Source organism: Bubalus kerabau, chromosome 15 (assembly GCF_029407905.1).
Source record: "Bubalus kerabau isolate K-KA32 ecotype Philippines breed swamp buffalo chromosome 15, PCC_UOA_SB_1v2, whole genome shotgun sequence".
Taxonomy (NCBI): domain Eukaryota; kingdom Metazoa; phylum Chordata; class Mammalia; order Artiodactyla; family Bovidae; genus Bubalus; species Bubalus kerabau.
The window spans coordinates 79,045,625-79,069,149 of NC_073638.1; the positions used below are offsets into that span (position 1 = coordinate 79,045,625).

At 37.6% G+C, this 23,525-nt stretch overlaps 2 protein-coding genes across 2 annotated transcripts; both read left to right on the forward strand.

Annotated features, from left to right (window-relative positions):
- The first annotated feature begins 5,570 nt into the window (after nt 1-5,570).
- Nucleotides 5,571-6,488, forward strand: LOC129628428 (olfactory receptor 4A47-like). Its single transcript, XM_055547871.1, has one exon. The coding sequence runs from the start codon at nt 5,571-5,573 to the stop codon at nt 6,486-6,488; it is 918 nt and encodes a 305-aa protein (XP_055403846.1).
- An 8,472-nt stretch (nt 6,489-14,960) lies between these two features.
- Nucleotides 14,961-15,887, forward strand: LOC129628429 (olfactory receptor 140-like). Its single transcript, XM_055547872.1, has one exon. The coding sequence runs from the start codon at nt 14,961-14,963 to the stop codon at nt 15,885-15,887; it is 927 nt and encodes a 308-aa protein (XP_055403847.1).
- Nucleotides 15,888-23,525: the final 7,638 nt, after the last annotated feature.

A 23,525-nucleotide genomic window follows, 5' to 3' on the forward strand; every position in this document is an offset into this window, starting at 1 on the left:
ACCTACCATCTTACTTGAGTTTCTCTTACCTTGTGCGTTGGGTATCTCTTCACGGCTGTTCCAGCAAAGCACAGCCATTGCTCCTTACCTTGGATGAGGGGTGTCTCCTCACTGCCGCCCTTCCTGACCTTCAACATTGAATAGCCCCTCTAGGCCCTCCTCTGCCTACGCAGCCACGGCCCCTTGGACGTGAGGTTGGTTCTCCCGGCCACCGCCCCTAATGGGACTTACCCAGGGTTCTCAGATGCTGATAATTCTATTTTTGGTGTTACTTAGCATCTATATGGCAAATAGATGGAAAAAAAATGGAAACTGTGACAGACTTTATTTTCTTGGGCTCCAGATGGTGACCATCACTGCAGATGGTCACCACAGCCATGAAATTAAAATACACTTGCTCCTTTGAAGAAAACTATGACAAATCTATACAGCATATTAAAAAGCAGAGACATAATTTTGCCGACATAGAGTCAAAGCTATGGTTTATCCAGTAGTCATGTACGAATGTGAGTTGGACCATGAAGAAAGCTAAGCACCAAAGATTAGATACTTTCAATCTATGGTGCTGGAGAAGACTTTTGAGAATCCCTTGGACAGCAAGGAGATCAAACCAGTCAATCCTAAAGGAAATCAACCCTGAATATTCATTGGAAGGACTGATGTTGAAGCTGAAACTCCAATACTTTAGCCACCTGATGCGAAGAGCCAATTCACTGAAAAGGACCTTGGGAAAGATTGAGGGCAGGAGGAGAAGGAAGCGACAGAGGATGAGGTGGTTGGATGGCATCACCATCATCAATGGACATGGGTTTGAGCAAGCTCTGGGAGATGGGGAAGGACAGGGAAGCCTGGCTGCTGCAGTCCATGGGCTCACAAAGAGTTGGACATGACTGAGACACTGAACAACAACAATAACAAAAAGTTTCCATGATGTGGCACAGAGAGGGAGATCTCCAAAGATCCCGATGCTGCCTCTGAGTTGAGAATCTGAAATTCACAGTCAAGGACACTAAAGCAGAAAATACATCTATAGTCCTGGAGAGTCTGAGTGTGAGAAAGAGAGAGAGAGAGAATTATGCAAAGCTAAGAGGATGCATCTCAAGGATTCATCAAAGAACTGATTTGTGTGTGCATCTGAGGAAAATACCTGGGGCTGGGGAAAGATTTACCCAGATGAATTAGAGAGAAAGGCTTGGTTCTCCAACTAGGCCAGGAAGAGAGCCTACTCTCATTAGATGGAAAACCTCATAGTTCACAGGGGCAGTGCTGGTGGTTGAATACTTAGAAAAATTTTCATTATTGTGGCACGTGACTAGTTCTAGACTGAGCAAAATCCAGGACCAGCTTCAAGACGTGTATCATCAATATATTAAAAAAAAAATCCTCAAAGAAAACACCCAAAGGAATCAAAACAAGTATTTTGTTCAAAATTTTGTGTCTTTGTTAATGTGAACTATTAATCTAATTATTTCCATTTGATGCCCTTGTGTCATGCTTGTGTAAGGGTTATGCTGAGTGCATAAAATGTATTAGGAAATATATTGTTTCATTACTTCTATGAAAGTGTTGTGTAACAAGTTATTTCTTGATTAGTTGCCATGAAATTAAAAGATGCTTACTCCTTGGAAGGAAAGTTATGACCAACCTAGAGAGCATATTCAAAAGCAGAGACATTACTTTGCCAACAAAGGTCCGTCTAGTCAAGGCTATGGTTTCTCCTGTGGTCATGTATGGATGTGAGAGTTGGACTGTGAAGAAGGCTGAGTGCCGAAGAATTGATGCTTTTGAACTGTGGTGTTGGAGAAGACTCTTGAGAGTCCCTTGGACTGCAAGGAGATCCAACCAGTCCATTCTGATGGAGGTCAGCCCTGGGATTTCTTTGGAAGGAATGATGCTAAAGTTGAAACTCCAGTACTTTGGCCACCTCATGCGAAGGGTTGACTCATTGGAAAAGACTCTGATGCTGGGAGGGATTGGGGGCAGGAGGAGAAGGGGACGATAGAGGATGAGATGGCTGGATGGCATCACTGACTTGATGGACGTGAGTCTGGGTGAATTCCGGAAGTTAGTGATGGACAGGGAGGCCTGGCGTGCTGCGATTCATGGGGTCGCAAAGAGTTGGACACGACTGAGCGACTGAACTGAACTGAACTGAAAATTAATTGATTAAAGCTCCATGGGAATGAAGTATCTTGCAAGAGAATGTTAGGACTCTAAACATTCAATTTATTTGCACTTAGATTATCCCAGTTTTAAATTATTTCTCAATGTATGTTTAGATCATTGTGTTTTTCATAGAAATGGTCTGTTTTCTTTTCTTGGCACATTAACTGCCATACCTCTTTTATCATATCATTTTGTTGTCTTTTAAAATTTGTGGAATCTACAATGATGGCCCTCTCTTCAATCTTGATTCTGATAATTTGGTTTTTCTCATATTTGTTCTTAGTCCATTTGGCTAGAAATTATAATTTATTCAATGTTCAAAGGATCAATTCCTGGTATTCTTTACTTTATATAAATTACTCTTCTAATTATGTATAGCTTCTCAACACTTTCCACACTACAATGTTCTTTATGTTCATTTTAAATTTTCTTTTTTAGCATTTTGAGACAGAAGCTTAGTTCATTCTTTAAAGTGTCTATTGTTTTCTAATATTTGCATTTAAATCTATAAAATTCTCTCTAATCACACAGTTAGCTGCATCCAGTTAATTTATACACATTGCAATGTATTATACATAGTCCTTTATGTATATTAATATATATCTTTTATAAATATTTTTCATATAGTTTTTGTATACATGTATATCATAATGTTCCTGTTGAAAATATATTTTTGAAAATAGTCATGAGTGATTTTAGGCTAAATAATTGGAAAATATGACATTTTTGTTATAAATTTCTATTTAAAGTACATATGTGCTTTATGATTTAAGTTCTTAGAAATATATGGCAAATTGTGTCATGGCCTTAGGTATTTTCTGCTTTGGTGGCTGCCCTATGAACACTTTGAAATGAAAGGGACAGTCCCACAAATACCTTTTTCTTTTCCTAGTATGATACTAAAACTGATAAAAGTTTCTATCAATTCTGCGTCTGAAATTATGTGACACCTTTTATCTGCATTTGAAATAAGGTTTAAATGACCTGCTCTGAAATTAACATTCATGATTGGAAATTAGTTCAGATATCATATTTCAAAGATAAAGCTTAAATTTAAAAAGATTTGCTTGTTTTGAAGAACATAATTTCACAAGAATGTTTTCACATATTTCATTTCCACCAAGATTTGAATTTCTCTTTTGGTGATATGACCTAAATTTGTTTTCCATGATTTTTTCCCAGAAGGTAGAATTTTATAAGTCTTGTTCCACACCGTGATTGTTCTTGTACTATCTCTGGAGATCTACCCTCAAAATTATGATTAAGGTCCCTGTGAATTTAATTAGACAAAATCATACTTGGAGATGCAGGAATTGAATGACCCAGTTGTATGTGCTGCACTTAAATGTAGACAAAGTGCTTCCAGCCCTTTGCCAGGCCCTGCGGCACATTTGTCTACAACAGTGATCACATGACCGGCTTCTTCTGGAACTGCAATGATGGACTCAGAACACAATACAGTGTGCATATGAGATCATTCGCCCTCGTTCAGGAAGACTGAAGGTCAACAGCACTGTATGCGCACAGCACAGTAACTGATTAAGAATCGAAATGTTGCCACAGCTATTTCACAGCTTCACTTTGACTGCTGTAAGCGCAAACAGAAAATATTTTATTATATTTCATTAAATATTTAAAATATTGTATTATAAACAATTTACACAGAGTTTGAAGTTTTTTCTCTCTGTCTGATTAACGTACTGATTTAATATTTGTTTGTTATCAGGACAAATCGAGCCAACTGCACATTCTGAGTTTCTGTTCACAATCAAGATTCAGTGTTCCTTAGGAAATAGAATGTTCATATTCATTTTAAAATCTCAGTCATTTGAAAAGTAATTTTTAAAAATAACAGATGATTTTGATTTTCTGCAATCATGGAAAGCATTGGTCACAAGGAAGCAGTTCAAAGTGCTGTGAGGCTGCATGAATCTTCCTCTCTGCATTAAGAGAGACAACATCAGTGCATGAAGGACAAGCAAGAAGGAAGCAGAGCCCAGAAGATGGATTGAACAGCTTTCTTCATAGGCAGGTAACCCAGGAAGCATATTTAGAAACAAAATTCTGAACGAGGCTTTCAATTTTGCAAGAGTACGTTGGTGAGGTGAGCTTTCTTACTTGCTCAGTCATGTCCAACTCTTTGGGACCGTTCGAATTGTAGCCCACCAGGCTCCTCTGTCCATGGGATTTTCTAGGCAAGAATACTGGAGTGGGTTGCCATTTCCTCCTCAGAGGGATCTTCCTGACCCAGGCACTGAACCCGCACCTCCTGTGTATCCTGCATAGAAGGCTGATTCTTTGCCCACTGAGCCATCAGGGAAGCCCAGGATGGGGTTTGAATTCAGTCTTTTAGAGTTTTCCTTTGCGATTTTCATAAGTCATGTTAAACTCCTTTATGATTATCAAATATGTTGATTCAATAGATTGATTCTATTCTGTAATACTTCTTTTGAATAATTTCATATGATAATGATCTGGAATAAAGTTATCTACTTGCAGATAAAATATCCTTAGAAATTAATTTCAAAGGTAATGATCTGGGGATAGTTTCATGGGAAGAGATATATAAATCTGGTAATAGTTTTAATTTGTATGTTCTCTAAACATTGTGTGTTAATTAAAAGATGAGGTAACACCTGTAGACCTTGACTGAGTGACCCTCAAGAACATGAACAAATGCTGTAATAAGGAAACCGTGACTTTAAGTCCTGTTTTTTTTTGTTCACAGGTGGGCTTAGGCACCCTATCATGTTTGTTGGCCATTTAGAAGCTGTCTTCTGTTAATTTTTTTGGTTGATATTTTATTCATATTTCATACTTTTATATTTATCTTTTCTTCATTAGATGATAACTCTCTATATCATCCAATATGTAAGTCTTTCTTCAAACATTTCATCTACTGCTGTTTTGGTATCATTTCCTAAATCCTTAAAAGACATGAAATTGCCAAATAAACCTATTTGAGATTTCAAGGATTGGTTAAAAATATTCTTCCAACCCTAGAATGAAGAAGTGTACCTCCTTTATGAAATGGATAGCAAATATAAAGTAAATCTTGCTTTACCTTTGTATTACATTTTTTATTTTAATAGCTATTAGCTATATGTACAATAATTAGCTTCCAGATGGAAAGCTAATAGTGACACCTCATTTATTTAATGATGTATCCTTTTCCCACAAATGTCTCTAATTAATTGCCTCTCCATTAGTGTAGAAGATTTTGAGTTTAAGGATGCTGTTTTAATAAGCCTTGATCATGTTAATAATATCTGAAAATATAAGAACCATACTGCTCATTTGCTGAATGAATGAACAAATTATCATAAGACATCAGAACGTCAGTCGTGATAATTATATTTGTAGGAAATGTCCTGAACTCTGAAATAAAAGATGCAGAAAGACCTATGGAACAAAGGATCAATGTAACTGAGTTTGTCCTCTTGGGGCTCACTCAGAGCCCCCAGGGTCAGAAAATATTATTTGTCATCTTCCTGCTCATCTACCTTGTGACCATGGTGGGCAATCTCCTCATTGTCCTGACTGTGGTGTCCAGCCCAACCCTGGATGTCCCTATGTACTTCTTTCTTGGCAACTTATCATTTATGGATGCTGTTTATTCTACTACAGTCACCCCAAATATGACTATAGACTTATTCTATGTGAAAAAAACCATTTCATTCCAAGCTTGCATGATCCAACTTTTTACAGAGCACTTATTTGGTGGTGCTGAGATTTTACTCCTGGTTGTCATGGCCTATGACCGCTACGTGGCCATCTGCAAACCTTTGCATTATATGACAATCATGAATCAGAGGGTATGTATTCTGTTACTGCTGTTAGCCTGGACTGGTGGGTTTTTACATGCTATCATTCACATTCTCTTTGTTTACAACCTTCCCTTCTGTGGTCCCAATGTCATTGACCACTTTGGATGTGACATGTACCCCTTGTTAAAACTGGCCTGCACTGACATCCATATTATTGGTTTCTCGGTGCTGGCTAACGACGGGGCCATCTGTGTGGTCCTCTTCACACTCTTACTCATCTCCTATGGGGTCATCCTGCGCTCCCTGAAGAATCTTAGCCAGGAAGGGAGGCGCAAAGCCTTGTCCACCTGTGGCTCCCACGTCACTGTGGTGGTCCTCTTCTTTGTGCCCTGTATTTTTCTGTATGTGAGACCTCCTTCCACCTTACCCATTGATAAATCCTTGGCTGTGTTTTACACCATTGTCACCCCTATGTTGAACCCTCTAATCTATACTCTGAGAAATGAAGAGATGCAAAACGCCATGAAAAAGCTCTGGATCAGAAGAAGAAAATGAGGCCATAGGGAAATATGTCACCTATTTTCAATGAAAAATTGCTCTTCTCAGGAAAGCAATGTGTGATTCTTTAACTGTAGTATCTCCTTAGGCTAACTAACTTGGATATGATGAAAAACATTTCTTATTGAATAATTTGAGTGGTCAAAATATACTTTAATATTTTCAAAATTTCCTAGTTCAAAATATATATTTGTTTGAAATGCATTTTTATGATTTCCATGATTTCTTGGGGGAAGTACATATAGTTTTGGGGTATAAAATGTCTCTTTGAGACTATAGGTTTATGTTCTATATGATGAGTTAAGCTATATAGTTAACACTGTTAATTTATTAGATTAGGGGAAGATTTTACCATATTTCTCTCTAAAATAATGCAATATTTTTCAGAATTAATAGGGTTTATTATGTTATAGATTTCAGAAAAAAATAACAAAAAATATAAATTCGTCCACACACACACTTATTAATATTTGAAGTATAGATACAATTTTTATATCTGCAAGATACTTTATTTATACATCATTTTGTTTCTATTGCTTAACATCTTAAGATTGAAGAAAAATGTTTCAAAGATCTAAATTTAATAACAAGGCCATGTTTATAAAAATAATCTAAAGGAATGAAATTTTATGTAGAATAAAACCAAATCTTAATTTTCCAATTGTTATAATTATGAATGTTTTAAAATAAATGTGCTATTTTAATATTTTCTGCTTTTATATTTCTATTACCATATCACTTTTGAAAATTCCATTTCCTTCAAGTGATTTCATACACTTTAACCACTTTTTAAAAAATAACTTTTAAAAACACTTTATGAAAGTGAAAGTCATGTCTGACTCTTTGTGACCCCATGGAATGTAGTCCATGGAATTCTCCAGGCCAGAATACTGGAGTGGGTAGCTGTTCCCTTCTCCAGCAGATCTTCCCAACTCAGGAATTGAACCCAGATCTTTCCCGCATTACAGACAGATTCTTTACCAGGTGAGCCACCAGGAAAGCCCAACAACACTGTATATTTTAATCCATCTAGAATTTATTTTCATTTGTCATGTGCAAACATGTAAGTCTATTTTCCCTAAAGAGGTAAAATAGTCCATCAACATAATGATTCATTTCACATAGCTTGAAAATTTTCTACTTAGTAGGTCATGTTTTACACCATCTAAGATGTTCAATTCTGGGGCACTTTCTCCTCTATCCATCTCCTCTCTCACATTTCCCTTATCCTCTAAAGTTTAGGGTCATTTTGTAAAGTTTGAAAATTTCCATAAAAACATATTTAGCACGTCATTGCGAAATATAAGTAGGCTCTCCCTTGTCTAGAGGATCTTCCTGACCCTGGGATCAAACCCAGGTCTCCCAGATTGCAGGTGAATTCTTTACCAGCTGAGCCAAAAGGGAAACCCAAGGATACTAGAGTGGGTAGCCTATCCCGTCTCCAGGGGATCTTCCCGACCCAAGAATCCAACCGGGGTCTCCTGCATTGCAGGCAGATTCTTCACCAACTGGAAGTCCAGAATGTCATAGCACAACATAATTATTCTGAAAAAACTGGCATGTTTTAGTATTTTGTTTTCCTATCTAGAATAAATATATATCGTGAAGGATTAAATGATAGCTCAAGAAAAGTTGTAATCATCTCCTAAAAGTGAAGACAAATCTTGCTTTTTGGCTTCCTTTTTGAAAAAAAGGATTTTTTTTATATACATTTGATTCATGTTTTCAGTCAACTGTTGATCATAAAGGTCTTAATGTCTTTTGCTGGCCTGAACTAAAGCACAATTTTCAAAGCCATGGGCATATGTGTGTATCCAAACATTCATCGGTCTGTGCTCAGCAATACTCAACTGCGTATGCTTCTACACACTCAGATCTGTATCCAACGTCACGTGATTGTGACCACTTGTATATACATATTCAGTATTATATACTATGTATTGAATTGCATGTATTCATCTATATGTAAAAACAATCAGATATGTATAAAACAATACGTTGGTGAGTACTTGATTATCATTAAGGATCCATTTGTTTATGTATATGTTTTTGATATAAGCACACACAGGCATGCATCTTTCCATTCATTGCCCTGTATCTGATCATATAAATTTAGGCAGAATGTGTCTGAATGATTCTTCTGTTCCAAGTGCAACGAATCAAGGTCATTCTTTGATACTCAGCATGTTGCTGGGCTTTTAAGGAGGGTCCAAGGTGGCTGCACCTGCGTGAATGGTGCTTTGGTAGGGATGGCTATAAGATGGGGCCCTCTGGGTCTTTTTCGTTTTCTGTGTAGATACAGGGCTTTGTAGACAGTGTCTAACAAGTGAGGTTGCTAACTTGTAAAAAAGTCATCTCAGGACTCTCAGAGGGTGAAGGTAAAAACTTTCATGGTAGTTAAGTCTCCTCTCATCATATCAGCCTGAAGTCCCGGATCTCAAGTTCTAAATCCAGACTGCTTCCACATGTTGCAGGAAACAATCAACAAAATGAAAAGGCAACCTGAAGAATTAGAGAAAATATTTGCAAATCACATATTCATAAGGAGTTAATATCTAAAATATATAAGGAATTTCCACAACTAAATAACATAAAAACAAATAACCTGATTTAAAAATGGGAAAGGAACTGAATAGATATTTCTCCAATGAAAATATAGGAATGGCCACAGGAACATGAGAGGGTGCTTGACATCACTAATCATCAGAGAAATGCAACTCATAACAACAAAAAAAGATCGCCTTTCATCTGTTAGGATGGCCATATGATATCTATATGAGACAAAAAGTTTGGTGAGGATGTAGAGAAAAATGGAACTATACTATTAATGGGAATATAATTTTTCAGTCCCTACAGTGAACATTAGCAAGGTTTCTCAAGCAATTAAAAACAAAACCATTGTATTATGCAATCCTGCTTTTGTGTATATATTCAAGAATATGAAATCAGGAATCTGAAGGGTCATCTCTACTCTCATGCTCATTGCAGCATTATTCACAATAGCCAAGATCTGGAAACAACCAAATGCACATTGATAGATGAATGGATAAAAGAAATATGAGAGGTATATATATATATATATATATATATATATATATTCATGTATATATATAATGGACTTTCATTCAGCAACATAAAAGAAGGGAATCCTGAAATTTGTGATAACATAAAGGAACTTTAATGGCACTATGCCAAGTGGAATAACCAGAAATAGAAATACAAATACTCAATGATCTCACTTCTATGTGAAATTAAAAGAAACAAACAAACTCAGATGCAGAGAGAAGAATGTTGATTGCCAAGGGCTGGAGGATGAGGGTTAAAAAAATGCCATTTAGTTCAGCTCAGTTCAATCGCTCAGTTGTGTCCAACTCTTTGTGACTCCATGAGCCGCAGCACACCAGGCCTCCCTGTCCATCACCAACTCCCAGAGTTTACCTAAACTCATGTCCATTGAGTTGGTAAGGCCATCCAACCATCTCATCCTCTGTCATCCATTTCTCCTCCCACCCTCAATCTTTCCCAGCATCAGGGTCTTTTCAAATGAGTCAGCTCTTCACATCAGGTGGCCCAAGTATTGGAGTTTCAGCTTCAACATCAGTCCTTCCAAGGAACACACAGGACTGGTCTCCTTTAGGATGGACTGGTTGGATCTCCTTGCAGTCCAAGGGACTCTCAAGAGTCTTCAACACCACAGCTCAAAAGTATCAATTCTTCAGCGCTCAGCTTTCTTTAGAGTGCAACTCTCACATCCATACATGACTACTGGTAAAACCATAGCCTTGACTAGATGGACCTTTGCTGACAAAGTAATATCTCTGCTTTTCAATATGCTGTCCAGGATGGTCATAACTTTCCTTCCAAGGAGTAAATGTCTTTTAATTTCATGGCTGCAAACACCATCTGCAGTAATTTGGGAGCCCCAAAAAATGAAGTCTGACTCTGTTTCCACTGTTTCCCCATCTATTTCCCCTGAAGTGATGGGACCAGATGCCATGATATTAGTTTTCTGAATGTTGAGCTTTAAGTCAACTTTTTCACTCTCCTCTTTCACTTTCATCAAGGGGATTTTTAGTTCCTCTTCACTTTCTGCCATAAGGGTGGTGTCATCTGTGTATCTGAGGTTATTGATATTTCCCCTGGCAATCTTGATTCCAGCTTGTGCTTCTTCCAGCCCAGCATTTCTCATGATGTACTCTGCATATAAGTTCAATAAGCAGGGTGACAATATACAGCCTTGACACACTCCTTTTCCTATTTGGAACCAGTCTGTTGTTCCATGTCCAGTTCTAACTGTTGCTTCCTGACTGGCATATAGGTTTCTCAAGAGGCAGGTCAGGTGGTCTAGTATTCCCATCTCTTTCAGAATTTTCCACAGTTTATTTTGATCCACACAGTCAAAGACTTTGGCATAATCAATTAATCAGAAATAGATATTTTTCTGGAACTCTCTTGCTTTTTTGATGATCCAGCAGATGTTGGCAATTTGATCTCTGGTTCTTCTACCTTTTCTAAATCCAGCTTGAACATCTGGAAGTTCACAGTTGATGTACTGCTGAAGCCTGGCTTGGAGAATTTTGAACATTACTTTACTAGCATGTGAGATGCGTGCAATTGTGTGGTAGTTTGAGCATTCTTTGGCATTGCCTTTCTTTGGGATTGGAATGAAAACTGACCTTTTCAAGTTCTGTGGCCACAGCTGAGTTTTCCAAATTTGCTGGCATATTGAGTGCAGCACTTTCACAGCATCATCTTTCAGGATTTGACATAGCTTCACTGGAATTCCATCATCTCCACTAGCTTTGTTCATAGTGATGCTTTCTAAGGCCCACTTGACTTCACATTCCAGAATATCTGGCTCTAGGTGAGTGATCATACCATCATGATTATCTTGGCTGTGAAGATCTTTTTTGTACAGTTCTTATGTGTATTATTGCCATGAACAGTAGATCAGTTAAAAATAAAATATGATAATAAAAATTAAAGCTAAGACACACATCTAAGTGTTTAATTTACATGGTATCAAATATTCAGACTCCATATTTAAGCTCATTTATTATCAAATATCCAGTTTATGTCTTCCCAAGTGACCCAGTGGTAAAGAATTTGCCTGACAATGAAGGAGATGCAAGCCATACAGTTTTGATTCCTACAGGCTATAGTTCATGGGGGTCACAAAGAGTCAGACACCACTTAAACCACACACTCACACAATTCAAGTTTATAAGTGGTCAACTTTTTCTCTTTTGAGATGTTTTGTTTTCATGTAGACTTATGGATGAAGTTTAAAAGTAGTGAGAAACACTGTAAAAGTTCCTCTCTGATGTTGTCACCTTATTTGAAGTAATTGGTTTGTTGGCAAGACCTGTTAATGATAGGGAAATACCCATGAGTTCCAATTAGTCACAGAGAAGAAATTTCATAGATTTTGCCAACAAATAGGATATATGGTAGTGCTTTTAAGGCTTCTACAAAGTTATGATTTATAAATGAAGAGACACTTACTGCAGCTGAGTTAGTTGACACTTTTATCTTATGGCTTTTACTTCTTTCCTGATCAACTAACAGCTGCCTGGGGCCTAGCCATGGAGATATGTCAGACACTTTCATAGGTGAGATTATTTTTTTAGAAATCATATAATCATACATTCTCAGGTTTAAATACATATTACAAATCATACAATCAACCCTCATCCAAGCTTACCTTAGATTTAAATCCCTTCTTCAGCATACAAAATAACAAGAAAGGTAGACTCTGCTATAATACTATGAATTTAAAAATAAGAATATTTTGGAGACGTTTATTTCTTATTGATGTATTCTTAAATGGGCCTCCCTGGTGCCTCAGATGGTAAAGAATCTGCCTGCCAATGGAGGAGACGTAAGTGCAATCCCTGAGTCGTGAACATCCTCTGCAGGAAGCAATGGCTACCCACTCCAGTATTCTTGCCTGGAGAATTCCATGGACAGAAGAGTCTGGAAGGCTACTGTCCATGGGTGTGCAAAGAGTTGGACATAATGGAGTGACTAACACTTTCAGTTTCTCCTTTTATATATTTAAATTAGTTGAATTAATAATATAATTAGTTGCAATTACATAAGTTAGAATAAATTTGCAAGTCATATATGCATCCACAATTTCCCTCACTTAATATTACAACTTTAGAATTTTTTTATGACATTGCACAATTTGTAAAAGCATCGCTCTTAAATAGTATATATTATTCAAAAAGATGTACTATATATTATTCAACGAGATGTACAATTAAAAGGAATTTTAATTATCTTATTCCCCAGTGTTGAACATTCCATGTTGTTTCTAAAATTTCCACAGCTCTTATTAATAGTATTGGACAAATTTGTACATAGTGATTTTCTCTTTTAAAAATATTTTACATTAAGTTTTATCCCTAAAAGACGTATTGCAGAGCCAAAAGGAAAAAAATAAAGTAATTTATATTTTTTCATAGTTGTTTCTAAATTACTTTCATAAACTATGTTTGATTCTTACTTTATTTACACTGTCCTCTTCCTTATCTGCTGGGGGATCCCGCTAAAGAATGAGGAAATGCTGTAACAACGGTGCACTTTGTTTCCACGTGTGCATGAATGTTTCATCTTAGATAATCTAAAATAAAGTTTTTCATTCATTTATCTTTGAAAAGATATGCTGTATGAAATATACTTAATTGCATCTATTTCTCTTCTCCTTGGCAAATTTAAAACTGAAAATTTCTTGTTGTATTAGTCATGCACTATTTTGTAACCAGGAATGATGGATGCTGTTGGAAGATGTTAGAAGAAGGCATGAGAATGCATGTAGCAGAAACATAAAGGACCGGGAGGGTCGTTCCTACTGTGGATGGGTGAGCCGGTGGTGTTTGGTAACGGTAGGTCAGGCACTAAGGGCATTTAATAGCAGCACCACTTATGACTTTGTATGAATAAGCATACATTAATATACATAGTAAGTGTCCAGTAAATATTTGTTGACTGAGTGGACTTGTAGGAATAAATAGCAAGTAAAAGATTTTATATGTGTTTGTGGTAGTTGGTGCATATACACATATGTATGGTGCATTACCTGTCTCTCTAGCAAATTATTTCTGTTCTTCACATTAAATTTTTATTTACAGAACTTGAAAGTATTTCCTTTGCTTGAAAGATTTTTGTGTGTTGAACACCTATCTGAATTTAGTTTCTTTTTTAATCAAAACTACTGAAGGTATGGGTTTCTCTGGTGGCTCAGATAGTAAAGAATCTGCTTGCAATGTGGAAGACCTGGGTTCAATCCCTGGTTTGGGAAGACCCCCTGGAGAAGGGGATGGCAACTCACTTCAGTATTCTTGCCTGGAGACTATCATGGACAGAGGAGCCTGAGGTCTTGCAGGCTACAGTCCATGGGGTTGCAAAGAGTCAGACACAACTGAACAACACATACACACACACACACACGCTGAAGCAATGAATATACAGAATATGTATATTAAATTATATTTGGAGCAGAATTTTGAAAAATAAAATAATCAGTTAGCATATATACAAATTATCTTTAAAGTAAAATGATCCCTAACATGCACTTTTCTAGAGACATTTAAATATTTTCATGCTTACTCTGGAGAGTGTTCAGAAACTCTTAAACTGGAGTGCAGCTTCCCTTCAAATTTCTCATACAGTAGAGAGATTATAGATCAACAGAGCTGGAGGACAAGGGCATTTGAATTTCTGTTGAGTTTATGCTTTGGGGAAACAAGCATATCCTTACTTTTGGAGAATGACAATTTGATACCAAACATTTACTCATCACCTGATAGGCTTCAGGCACTGCGGACATCATTCCCTGCACTCTAGTGGAACAGTAAGGAAACACGATTGAATAGTTTATGTGTTCTGATAGGTACCAGAAAGGCTGTTTCACCAAGGACTTAGATATATTTCCCTAAACTCCCTGTTTAGCTGATATTTCTTGATCATGTTTTTTCTTTCCAAAGTTAAGAGTCGATGCCAAACTGTAATTCCATCATGGAAAAGGGAATAACTCTTACCTATGTACAGCAGTTCTTAGCCTATAAAATACATCTGAGAATTGCGATTTGTAACCTTACAGACACAGTGAAGGGCCTGAAGAACGGAGAGGATGCAGCCAAGTCCAGTGGGGTCAGAACAAGAAGGAGAATTCAGATCTCAAGTAGACAGTCCAGTGTTTTCTCAGTAAATTACACATCAAACTTGCCCTACAGATGGTTTACAGGTGATTGGTGCTAGGTATCTGAAGAGATGGAAAGCTTTATGGAGGAAATAAGAAAAAATTGAAACAAGTACTGGGACAAAGAGTCAAAGGCATACTCTACAGTTACAGTGATTGCACTATTTTGTTGTAAGTCAGACCACGATTCTTTGGTGATGAACGAGTATCATTCTTTTTTCCTCTGTAGGTGAGTCAGGCCCCAGGAAGCGGTTACTTGCTGAATGGATGTCTTCAGCTCTTCCAACAATGTGACTGAATTTGTCCTCCTGGGACTGACACAGAATCCACACGTGCAGAAAATACTCTTCATTGTCCTTCTGCTCATTTTTTTATTCACTGTTCTGTCCAACCTGCTCATTGTCATCACCATCTCCCTCAGCCCCACGCTTTCTGCTCCCATGTATTTCTTTCTCACCTACTTGGCTTTATTAGATGCCTCCTTCACCTCAGTCACCACGCCTAAATTGATCATTGACCTGCTGTTCCAGAGGAGAACCATCTCCTGGCGAGGCTGCCTGACTCAGATCTTTTTGGAACACTTCGTGGCAGCATCAGAGGCCATCATCCTCACTGCCATGGCCTATGACCGCTATGTGGCCATCTGCAAGCCTCTGCACTACATGACCATCATGCGACAGGGGCTCTGCCGGCTCCTGGTGGTGGTGGCCTGGATCGGGGGGATCCTGCATGCCACCGTGCAGATTCTTTTCACCACGGACTTGACCTTCTGTGGTCACAATGTCATTGACCACTTCATGTGTGATTTCTTCTCACTGTTGGAACTCGCCTGCAGCGACACCTACAGGCTGGGAATGGTGGTGGCAGCCAACAGTGGGGGCATGTGCTTGCTCATTTTTACCATGCTGCTCATTTCCTACATAGTTATCCTGAGCACCCTGAAAACCCATGGCTCTGAAGGACGACACAGAGCCCTCTCTACATGCGGCGCCCACTTTACAGTAGTGGTGCTCTTTTTTCTGCCTTGTGTGTTCACCTACACACGTCCTGTGGCCACTTACCCTGTGGACAAGTGGGTGGCTATGTTCTTTGCAATCCTCACTCCCATGTTAAATCCTATTATTTACACAGTGAGAAACACTGAGGTGAAAAAAGCCATGAGGAGTCTGATGAAGAAGAGAGCAACTTAGGCTATTCAGGATACCAAGAAAGTGATGATTTATATACATATACAGGGAGGATTATTCATGCTGTAAATTGTGAAAGTAAATTAGCAAATTTTGCAGACTATTGACAAAAACAGGCTAGAAAATAGGCACTTTGACAACTTTTTAAAATACTTTGCCAAGACTTCTATATTCTTACTCACAGTTTCAGAATAGCCAATGGCAAGAATATCAACAATAAACCCCTAGTTTATTGTAGAATATATTTTTTCCAATGTCTTATTAATTTTTAAAAATTATTGAGATAAGTTACTTGGATGAAATGGATTTTTTCATATGACCTTCATGTCAGAAATCTTGTTTTTGCAGAGCCTCTGGGACAGCGAGTAAGGAATAGATATACTTAGATAGATGCATGGAGAGTTGGGGAAGTTTAAGAATCAGTGCTGAATTTTCTATTAATTTTCCAAAATCAACAAGAGGAACACCTAGAAAAAGAGATAATAATAACTCACAAACTATTCCTTTTTTTGGTACAAAAATTAAGCCAGAAATTTTGAAATTATTCTTTATTTGCTCTTATTTTATAAAGTATCTTCATGACTCTTAGCTTTTCTTGAACATGAAGGAAATGTTTCTTTTTATGTCTCAAGGCTTGAGGAGCCATTTGAAACTAGAAGAGTAAACATCTTTTATTAAATTTCAATAGAAAATCATATGGGTAGATCCCAAAGCTCTACATCTATACATCTGATACATATATTTACATTACTTGAACCTTTTATTTATATTATATGTCAAGCATCTGTGTTTCAGTTGATTTAGTCATGTTCTAAGCTGGTGGTTTCATTATCATTAAACCCATTTTGTTGCTGTTGTTTAGTTGTTAAATTATGTCCAGCTCTTTTGCAACCCCATGGACTGTAGCCCACCAGGCTTCTCTGTCCATGGGATTTCCCAGGCAAGAATGCTGGAGTGGGTAGCCAGTCCCTTCTCCGAGGGATCTTCCTGACCCAGAGATTGAACCTGCATCTCCTGCATTGACAAGCCAATTCTTTACCACTGAGCCACCTGGGAAGCCCTATTCCCCCCATTTTACAGAAGCAAATTGAAGCCAAGAGAGTTTTACTAATTTACTTGTCTCACCTCACATGCCCTTCCCCCATTAGCGTGTCAGGAACCATTACACTGGGATGTATCTTCCTTTCAAAAGTTTCAGCTACAAGCTTCGAATCCAGGTCTTTAAAACCCAGTCTTCTTTCAAATGAGACAGGGCTGTCTGTGGTGTGTTTAAGTAGATCAGATCAGTTCATCAGTTCAGTTGTTCATTTGTGTCTGACTGTATGACCCCATGGATTGTAGCACACCAGGAGAATAGATAAATTTATCTGCAGTCTTAATGGTCCACTTTGTCCTTTAAGAAAATGGCGTAAAATACACAAAAATAAACTCAAAATGGAATAAAGATCTAAATGTAAGACCAGAAACTATAAAACTCCTAGAGGAAAACATAGGCAAAACACTCTCTGACATAAATCACAGCAGGATCCTCTATGACCCACCTCCCAAATGGAAATAAAAGCAAAAATAAACAAATGGGACTTAATTAAACTTAAAAGCTTTTGCACAATGAAGGAAACTATAAGCAAGGTGAAAAGCCTTCATATGGGAGAAAATAATAGCAAACGAAGCAACTGATAAAGATTTAATCTCAAAATAAATCTCAGAATAGCCAATGGCAAGAATATCAACAATAAACCCCTAGTTTATTGTAGAATGTATTTTTTCCAATGTCTTATTAATTTTTAAGAATTATTGAGATAAGTTACTTGGATGAAATGGATTTTTTCATATGACCTTCATGTCAGAAATCTTGTTTTTGCAGAGCCTCTGGGACAGCGAGTAAGGAATAGATATACTTAGATAGATGCATGGAGAGTTGGGGAAGTTTAAGAATCAGTGCTCCTGAAGCTCAATTCCAGAAAAATAGACGACTCAATCAAAAAGTGGGCCAAAGACCTAAACAGACATTTCTCCAAAGAAGACATACAGATGGCTAATAAACACATGAAAAGATACCTAACATCACTCATTACCAGAGAAATGCAAAGCAAAACCACAATGAGGTACCATTTCACGCCAGTCAGAATGGCTGCGATCCAAAAGTCTACAAACAATAAATGCTGGAGATGGTGTGGAGAAAAGGGAACCCTCTTACACTGTTGGTGGGAATTCAAACTAGTACAGCCACTATGGAGAACAGTGTGGAGATTCCTTAAAAAACTGGAAATAGAACTGCCTTATGATCCAGCAATCCCACTGCTGGGCAGACACACCAGGGAGATCAGAATTGAAAGAGACACGTGTATCCCAATGTTCATTGCAGCACTGTTTACAGTATGGAAGCAACCTATATGTCCATCTTCAGATGAATGGATAAGAAAGCTGTGGTACATATGCACAATGGGATATTGCTCAGCCATTAAAAAGAATGCATTTGAATCAGTTTTAATGAGGTGGGTGAAACTGGAGCCTATTATACAGAGTGAAGTAAGACAGAAAGAAAAGCACCAAATACAGTATACTAACACATATATATGGCATTTAGAAAGATGGTAATGATGACCCTATATGTGAGACACTAAGAGAGACACAGATGTATAGAACAGTCTTTTGGACTCTGGGAGAAGGCGAGAGTGGGAAGATTTGAGAAAATAGCACTGAAATGTGTATATTATCATATGTGAAACAGATCGCCAGTCCAGGTTCGATGCATGAGACAGGGTGCTCAGGGCTGGTGCACTGGGATGACCCTAAGGGATGGGATGGGGAGGGAAGTGGGAGGAGGGTTCAGGATGGGGAGCACATGTACACCTATGGCTGATTCATGTCAATGTATGGTAAAAAACCATGACAATATTGTAAAGTAATTAGTCTCCAATTAAAATAAATAAATTAATTTTAAAAATAATATAAAAAAGAAGATGGTGTCAAATATGTTGCAGACTTGTCTCACGTGTAGTAATGTATTTCAGCAGTTAAAGCTTATTCGTTTCATGAAAGTTCAACTTATGCCACTTCACTATTACAGAAGAGAAACATTTCTATGGCAAAATTTACCTGTGATGGAAAGGAATCTGAAAAAGTATACATATATTTTTTTATATATAACAGAATCACTTTGCTCAGCAATTAAATCAAACACAACGTTGCAAATTAACTGTTCTTCTATTAGAAAATGGAAAAAATATTTTTAATATCTCACTAATACTAATATGATTTTTTTTAAGTAAAAGGAAAAAGTCCTCTTTGGATTTTTTTTAAAAAAATTTTTAATTGAAAATAAGTACTAATGTTGCTGCTGCTAAGTCACTTCAGTCGTGTCCGACTCTGTGCGACCCCATAGACGGCAGCCCACCAGGTTTCCCTGTCCCTGGGATTCTCTAGGCAAGAACACTGGAGTGGGCTGCCATTTCCTTACCCAACGCATGAAAGTGAAAAGTGACAGTGAAGTCACTTAGTTGTGTCCGACTCTAGCGACCCCATGGACTGTAGCCTACCAGGCTCCTCCATCCATGGGATTTTCTAGGCAAAAGTACTGGAGTGGGGTGCCATTGCCTTCTCCGAAGTACTAACCTAGGCCTTCATAAAAGCCATGTGGCTAAGGTGAACTTTCAGAAAGTGGGGATACCCACGCTACTAATCTATGCCCGTGGTCACACTGTGAAGTTTGTCTTTGAGGTATTCTTCCCTTTTTTATTTATTTTTGGGAATGGTGGGGCTTTCTTCTCTTCATCTCTCTGTTGAACTCCATTTCCTAAGTTATTTGCACGTTTTAGGGTAATCTTGTGTGAAGTAAAACCATCTGATGATGTCTTTTCTGCAAATATGTTTCCCTTCAGGGGTTTTATGAAAAGAGGGATGTAATTGGATCAAGAAATAAAATTCAGTTTTCTTATTTCACAGGAAGTGTGACACGTGGGTAAAAGAGAGATGTTTAGAAGAAAGTAGAGCAACTCAATCACTGAGGAGATTGATACTTGGTTTGGGCGTGAGGTAGAACCTTGAAGAGCTAAATAGGTGCTGTTTCTGTTGGAATGCTTCCATTATTTTACCATAGTGATAACATTTATTATTGAAAAAGAGGGTTTCATAGTGTTAACATGTATTTCTGATTAAAAAAAAAAGGACTTTAGGAAAATTTGACTTCTTTAATTAATGGAAAAAGTAATGTTCAGTGAATACAATGTGCCAGAGAGTTATGGCAGCTCGGGATATGCCGCTGAGTAATACAAACAAAGGCTGTGTTTATGTGGAAGCAAAATTCCAGAGGGGTAATAGATGGATAATAAGCAAGTAAACAAGTAAATGAAAAGTATAGTTTTGTTAGTAATCGTTAAAATAAAAAAAAAGGCATTTTATAAGAGTGTGATACAGTAGAGAAGAATTAGATATTTATTTGTCTAGTTGTGTAAATCCCACCTAGAATTTCACTTTGATAGAAATATAATCACAAAAGCTATCACTTTTTTTAAAGTAGATTATTTTAAAACACGTGTTTGAAATGGGGATAATATCTTTTTTCAATGAGAAATAAATAATTTTTTAGGGGATGATCATTTCTTACTCTCTCTCTCTCTCTCTCTCTCTCTATATATATATATATATATATATATATATATAAAACGCATGTTAGTGCTACTGCTAAGTCGCTTCAGTTGTGTCCGACTCTGTGTGACCCCATAGAGGGCAGCCCACCAGGCTCCCCTGTCCCTGGGATTCTCCAGGCAAGAACACTGGAGTGGGTTGCCACTTCCTTCTCTGATGTATGAAAGTGAAAAGTGAAAGTGAAGTTGCTCAGTCGTGTCCGACTCTTAGCGACCCCATGGACTGCAGCCTACCAGGCTCCTCCATCCATGGGATTTTTCCAGGCAAGAGTACTGGAGTGGGTGGCCATTGCCTTCTCCATATAACACATAGATGTACATAAAGCACATGAATAGGTAGTATATTTATTGTATGATTACTTTAGAGGGGAAGGTTACTAAGGGAATATAGTATCTACAAAAGCCATAAAGCACCTTTTCGAGTCAATAGTGAAAAAAAAAGATTGGAGAATACTGCCTTAACTCATATCTAAAAGAGTAGGTAAGACCATGGAGTAAATTTAGAATGACAGTAAAATTCATCCAAGAACAGAGAGTGGCCCATCACCTGTAAGGATCATATGCAGTAAAATTGAGAGACTCTTCATTCTCAGGGGACTGCCCAGAGTGTGTGCTCAACTATATTAATAAGCAGGTTGTAATCTACAAACTATGTTGTAAACTGATATTTTATACATATGGATATAGAAGAAGAAGAAAGAAGGCTATAATCCCTAATATTCCTAAATAAAAAACAAGAAATTTGAGAGTACCAATTGCTATGCAATGAGAAAGAATTTAGTCCTTATTTTTCTGAATGAGGAACATTTTAAAATCCTTTACAATGGAAACTATTCTGTAGTTTGATGTGACACAGTTGTAATAATCATCCTGAAAGAGTTAGAGAGCACCAGATTAGGTGATAGAAAAATTCACCCCTGAAAAATTGGAAAGGAGGCTGGTGTGGGGCTGATGCTGGCTACCTGGTGGGTGGGCCCCAGGTCAGGTATGGACTCAAGGTATCCTGAGGTAGGGGGTCTAATGGCAGATGGGTGGGGCTCTGCCTTCGCTCTGCAAGCTACTTGCCCTGGGGCTTCTCAACATTGGTGCCACCTGGCTGGTGAGTGATGTTTGCACCCACCACAGAATTGCTAGAGGGAGAATTTCCAGCATCATGTTATTATCATGGAACAGCTGCCCCAAATGGTTGTGACCAGTGTCTGTGTCCCCAAAGTGAAGCTCAGCTTTCTCTTATGTTTCTGGGATGCTCTGTCCATTGTCAGTAATTTGATCTGACTCAAGCTCTTTTCAGATTTCTATTTCATATTGGACTGGATGTGACTTTTAAGGCTGGAGTCACTATTTTCCAAAGTCCGCTGGCTGTCTGAAAAGGAATCTCCACTGGCTTACAAAGTCATATGTTTTTGGGGAGATCACTTCCCAGTGTAGGAGTACTGGGCTAAATAGTACTATGTGGGGTTCAGAACAATTTCCTCCTTTGGGAAAATGTCTGCAACTGGATTATCACCCTAGGTTTATTGCCAACCTGAGGTATGGGACTGGACTATACCCTGTATCACTCACTACTCCCTGTCTTGTCATGGTTCCTACTTTATATATTTTAATAATAGAGGATCTGCTAGTCTTCAGGTTATTCTCATCAGCAGTGGCTCCTAGATAGTCATAACTTAAGTTTGAGAGGGCAAGAGTTCAGGATCTTTCTACTCTGCCAGTCATGACTGCTTCAACATGTATGTCTGTCTTTGTGCCAGTACCATACTCCTGGAATAGCCTTAACTTTATTGTATGTTTTAAAAACAAGAAGTGTGGTTGTTTTTTCTACTTGGAATCCCTTGAGATTTCATATGAATTTTAGGATGGATTTTTTTTCTATTTCTGCACAAAAAAGAAAAAAAAAAGAGAGAGAGAGATTGAAGTTTTCATAGAAATGACATTGAATTTCTAGAACATTTTAGGTCATCTTGACATCTTAATTGTTGTTCAGTTGTTAAATCTTGTCTGACTCTGTAAACCCGTGGACTGAAGCATGTCAAGCTCTCCTGTCATTTACTGTCCCCTGGAGTTTGCTCCAACTTATGTCCATTGAGTCAGTGATGCCATCCAAACATCTCATCCTCAGCCACCCCCTGCTCCTCCTGTCCTCAATCTTTCCCGGTACCAGGGTCTTTTCCAATGACTTGGCTCTTCGCATCAGTTAGCCAAAGTATTGGAGGTTCAGCTTCAGCATCAGTCCTTCCAATGAATATTCAGGATTGATTTCCTTTAGGATTGACTGGTTTGATCTCCTTGCAGTCCAAGGGACTCTCAAGAGTCTTTTGCAACACCACAGTTTAAAAGCATCAATTCTTCGGTGTACAGCCTTCTTTATGGTCCATCTTTCACATCTGTATATGACTACTGGAAAAAAAAAACAGCTTTGACCATATAAACCTTTGTTGGCAAAGCAATGTCTAAATTTTTTAATACACTGTCTAGGTTTGCCATAGCTTTTCTTTCAAGAAGCAAGTATCTTTTAATTTTATCTTAGTAATTTTAAAAATTCTAGCTCATGAGTGTATTTCCATTTACAAGTGTCTTCTCTAGTATCTTTTGGTAATATTTTAGAGTTTTCCTTGCTTAAGTGCTCTGCCTCCTTGCTTAAATTTATCAAGATATTTTATTTTTATTAATGCTATTGTCAATGGAAATGCTCCCTTAATTTCTTCTTTGTGTTGTTCATTGACTGTGTGGAAATTCAATGTCCTTTCATAATAATAATAATTATTAAAAAAAAACAATTCAGGTATAGAAGGAAAGTACATCAACATAATTAAGGAGGTAAATGACACAAACACAGCTCACATCATACTCAACACTGGAAGTTTGCAAGCTTTTCCATTAAGATAAGAATCAAGAAAAGCATGTACTTTCTGATCACTCTTTTATAACATAGCATTGCAATAACAATTTCTGTTAAATATTTAGTGTTTTCGACATATAGGCAAGCTCATCTCTG

Coding starts and splice junctions, on each gene's coding strand:
- LOC129628428 (XM_055547871.1), top strand. CDS start 5,571: ATGGAACAAAGGATCAATGTAACTGAGTTTGTCCTCTTGGGGCTCACT.
- LOC129628429 (XM_055547872.1), top strand. CDS start 14,961: ATGGATGTCTTCAGCTCTTCCAACAATGTGACTGAATTTGTCCTCCTG.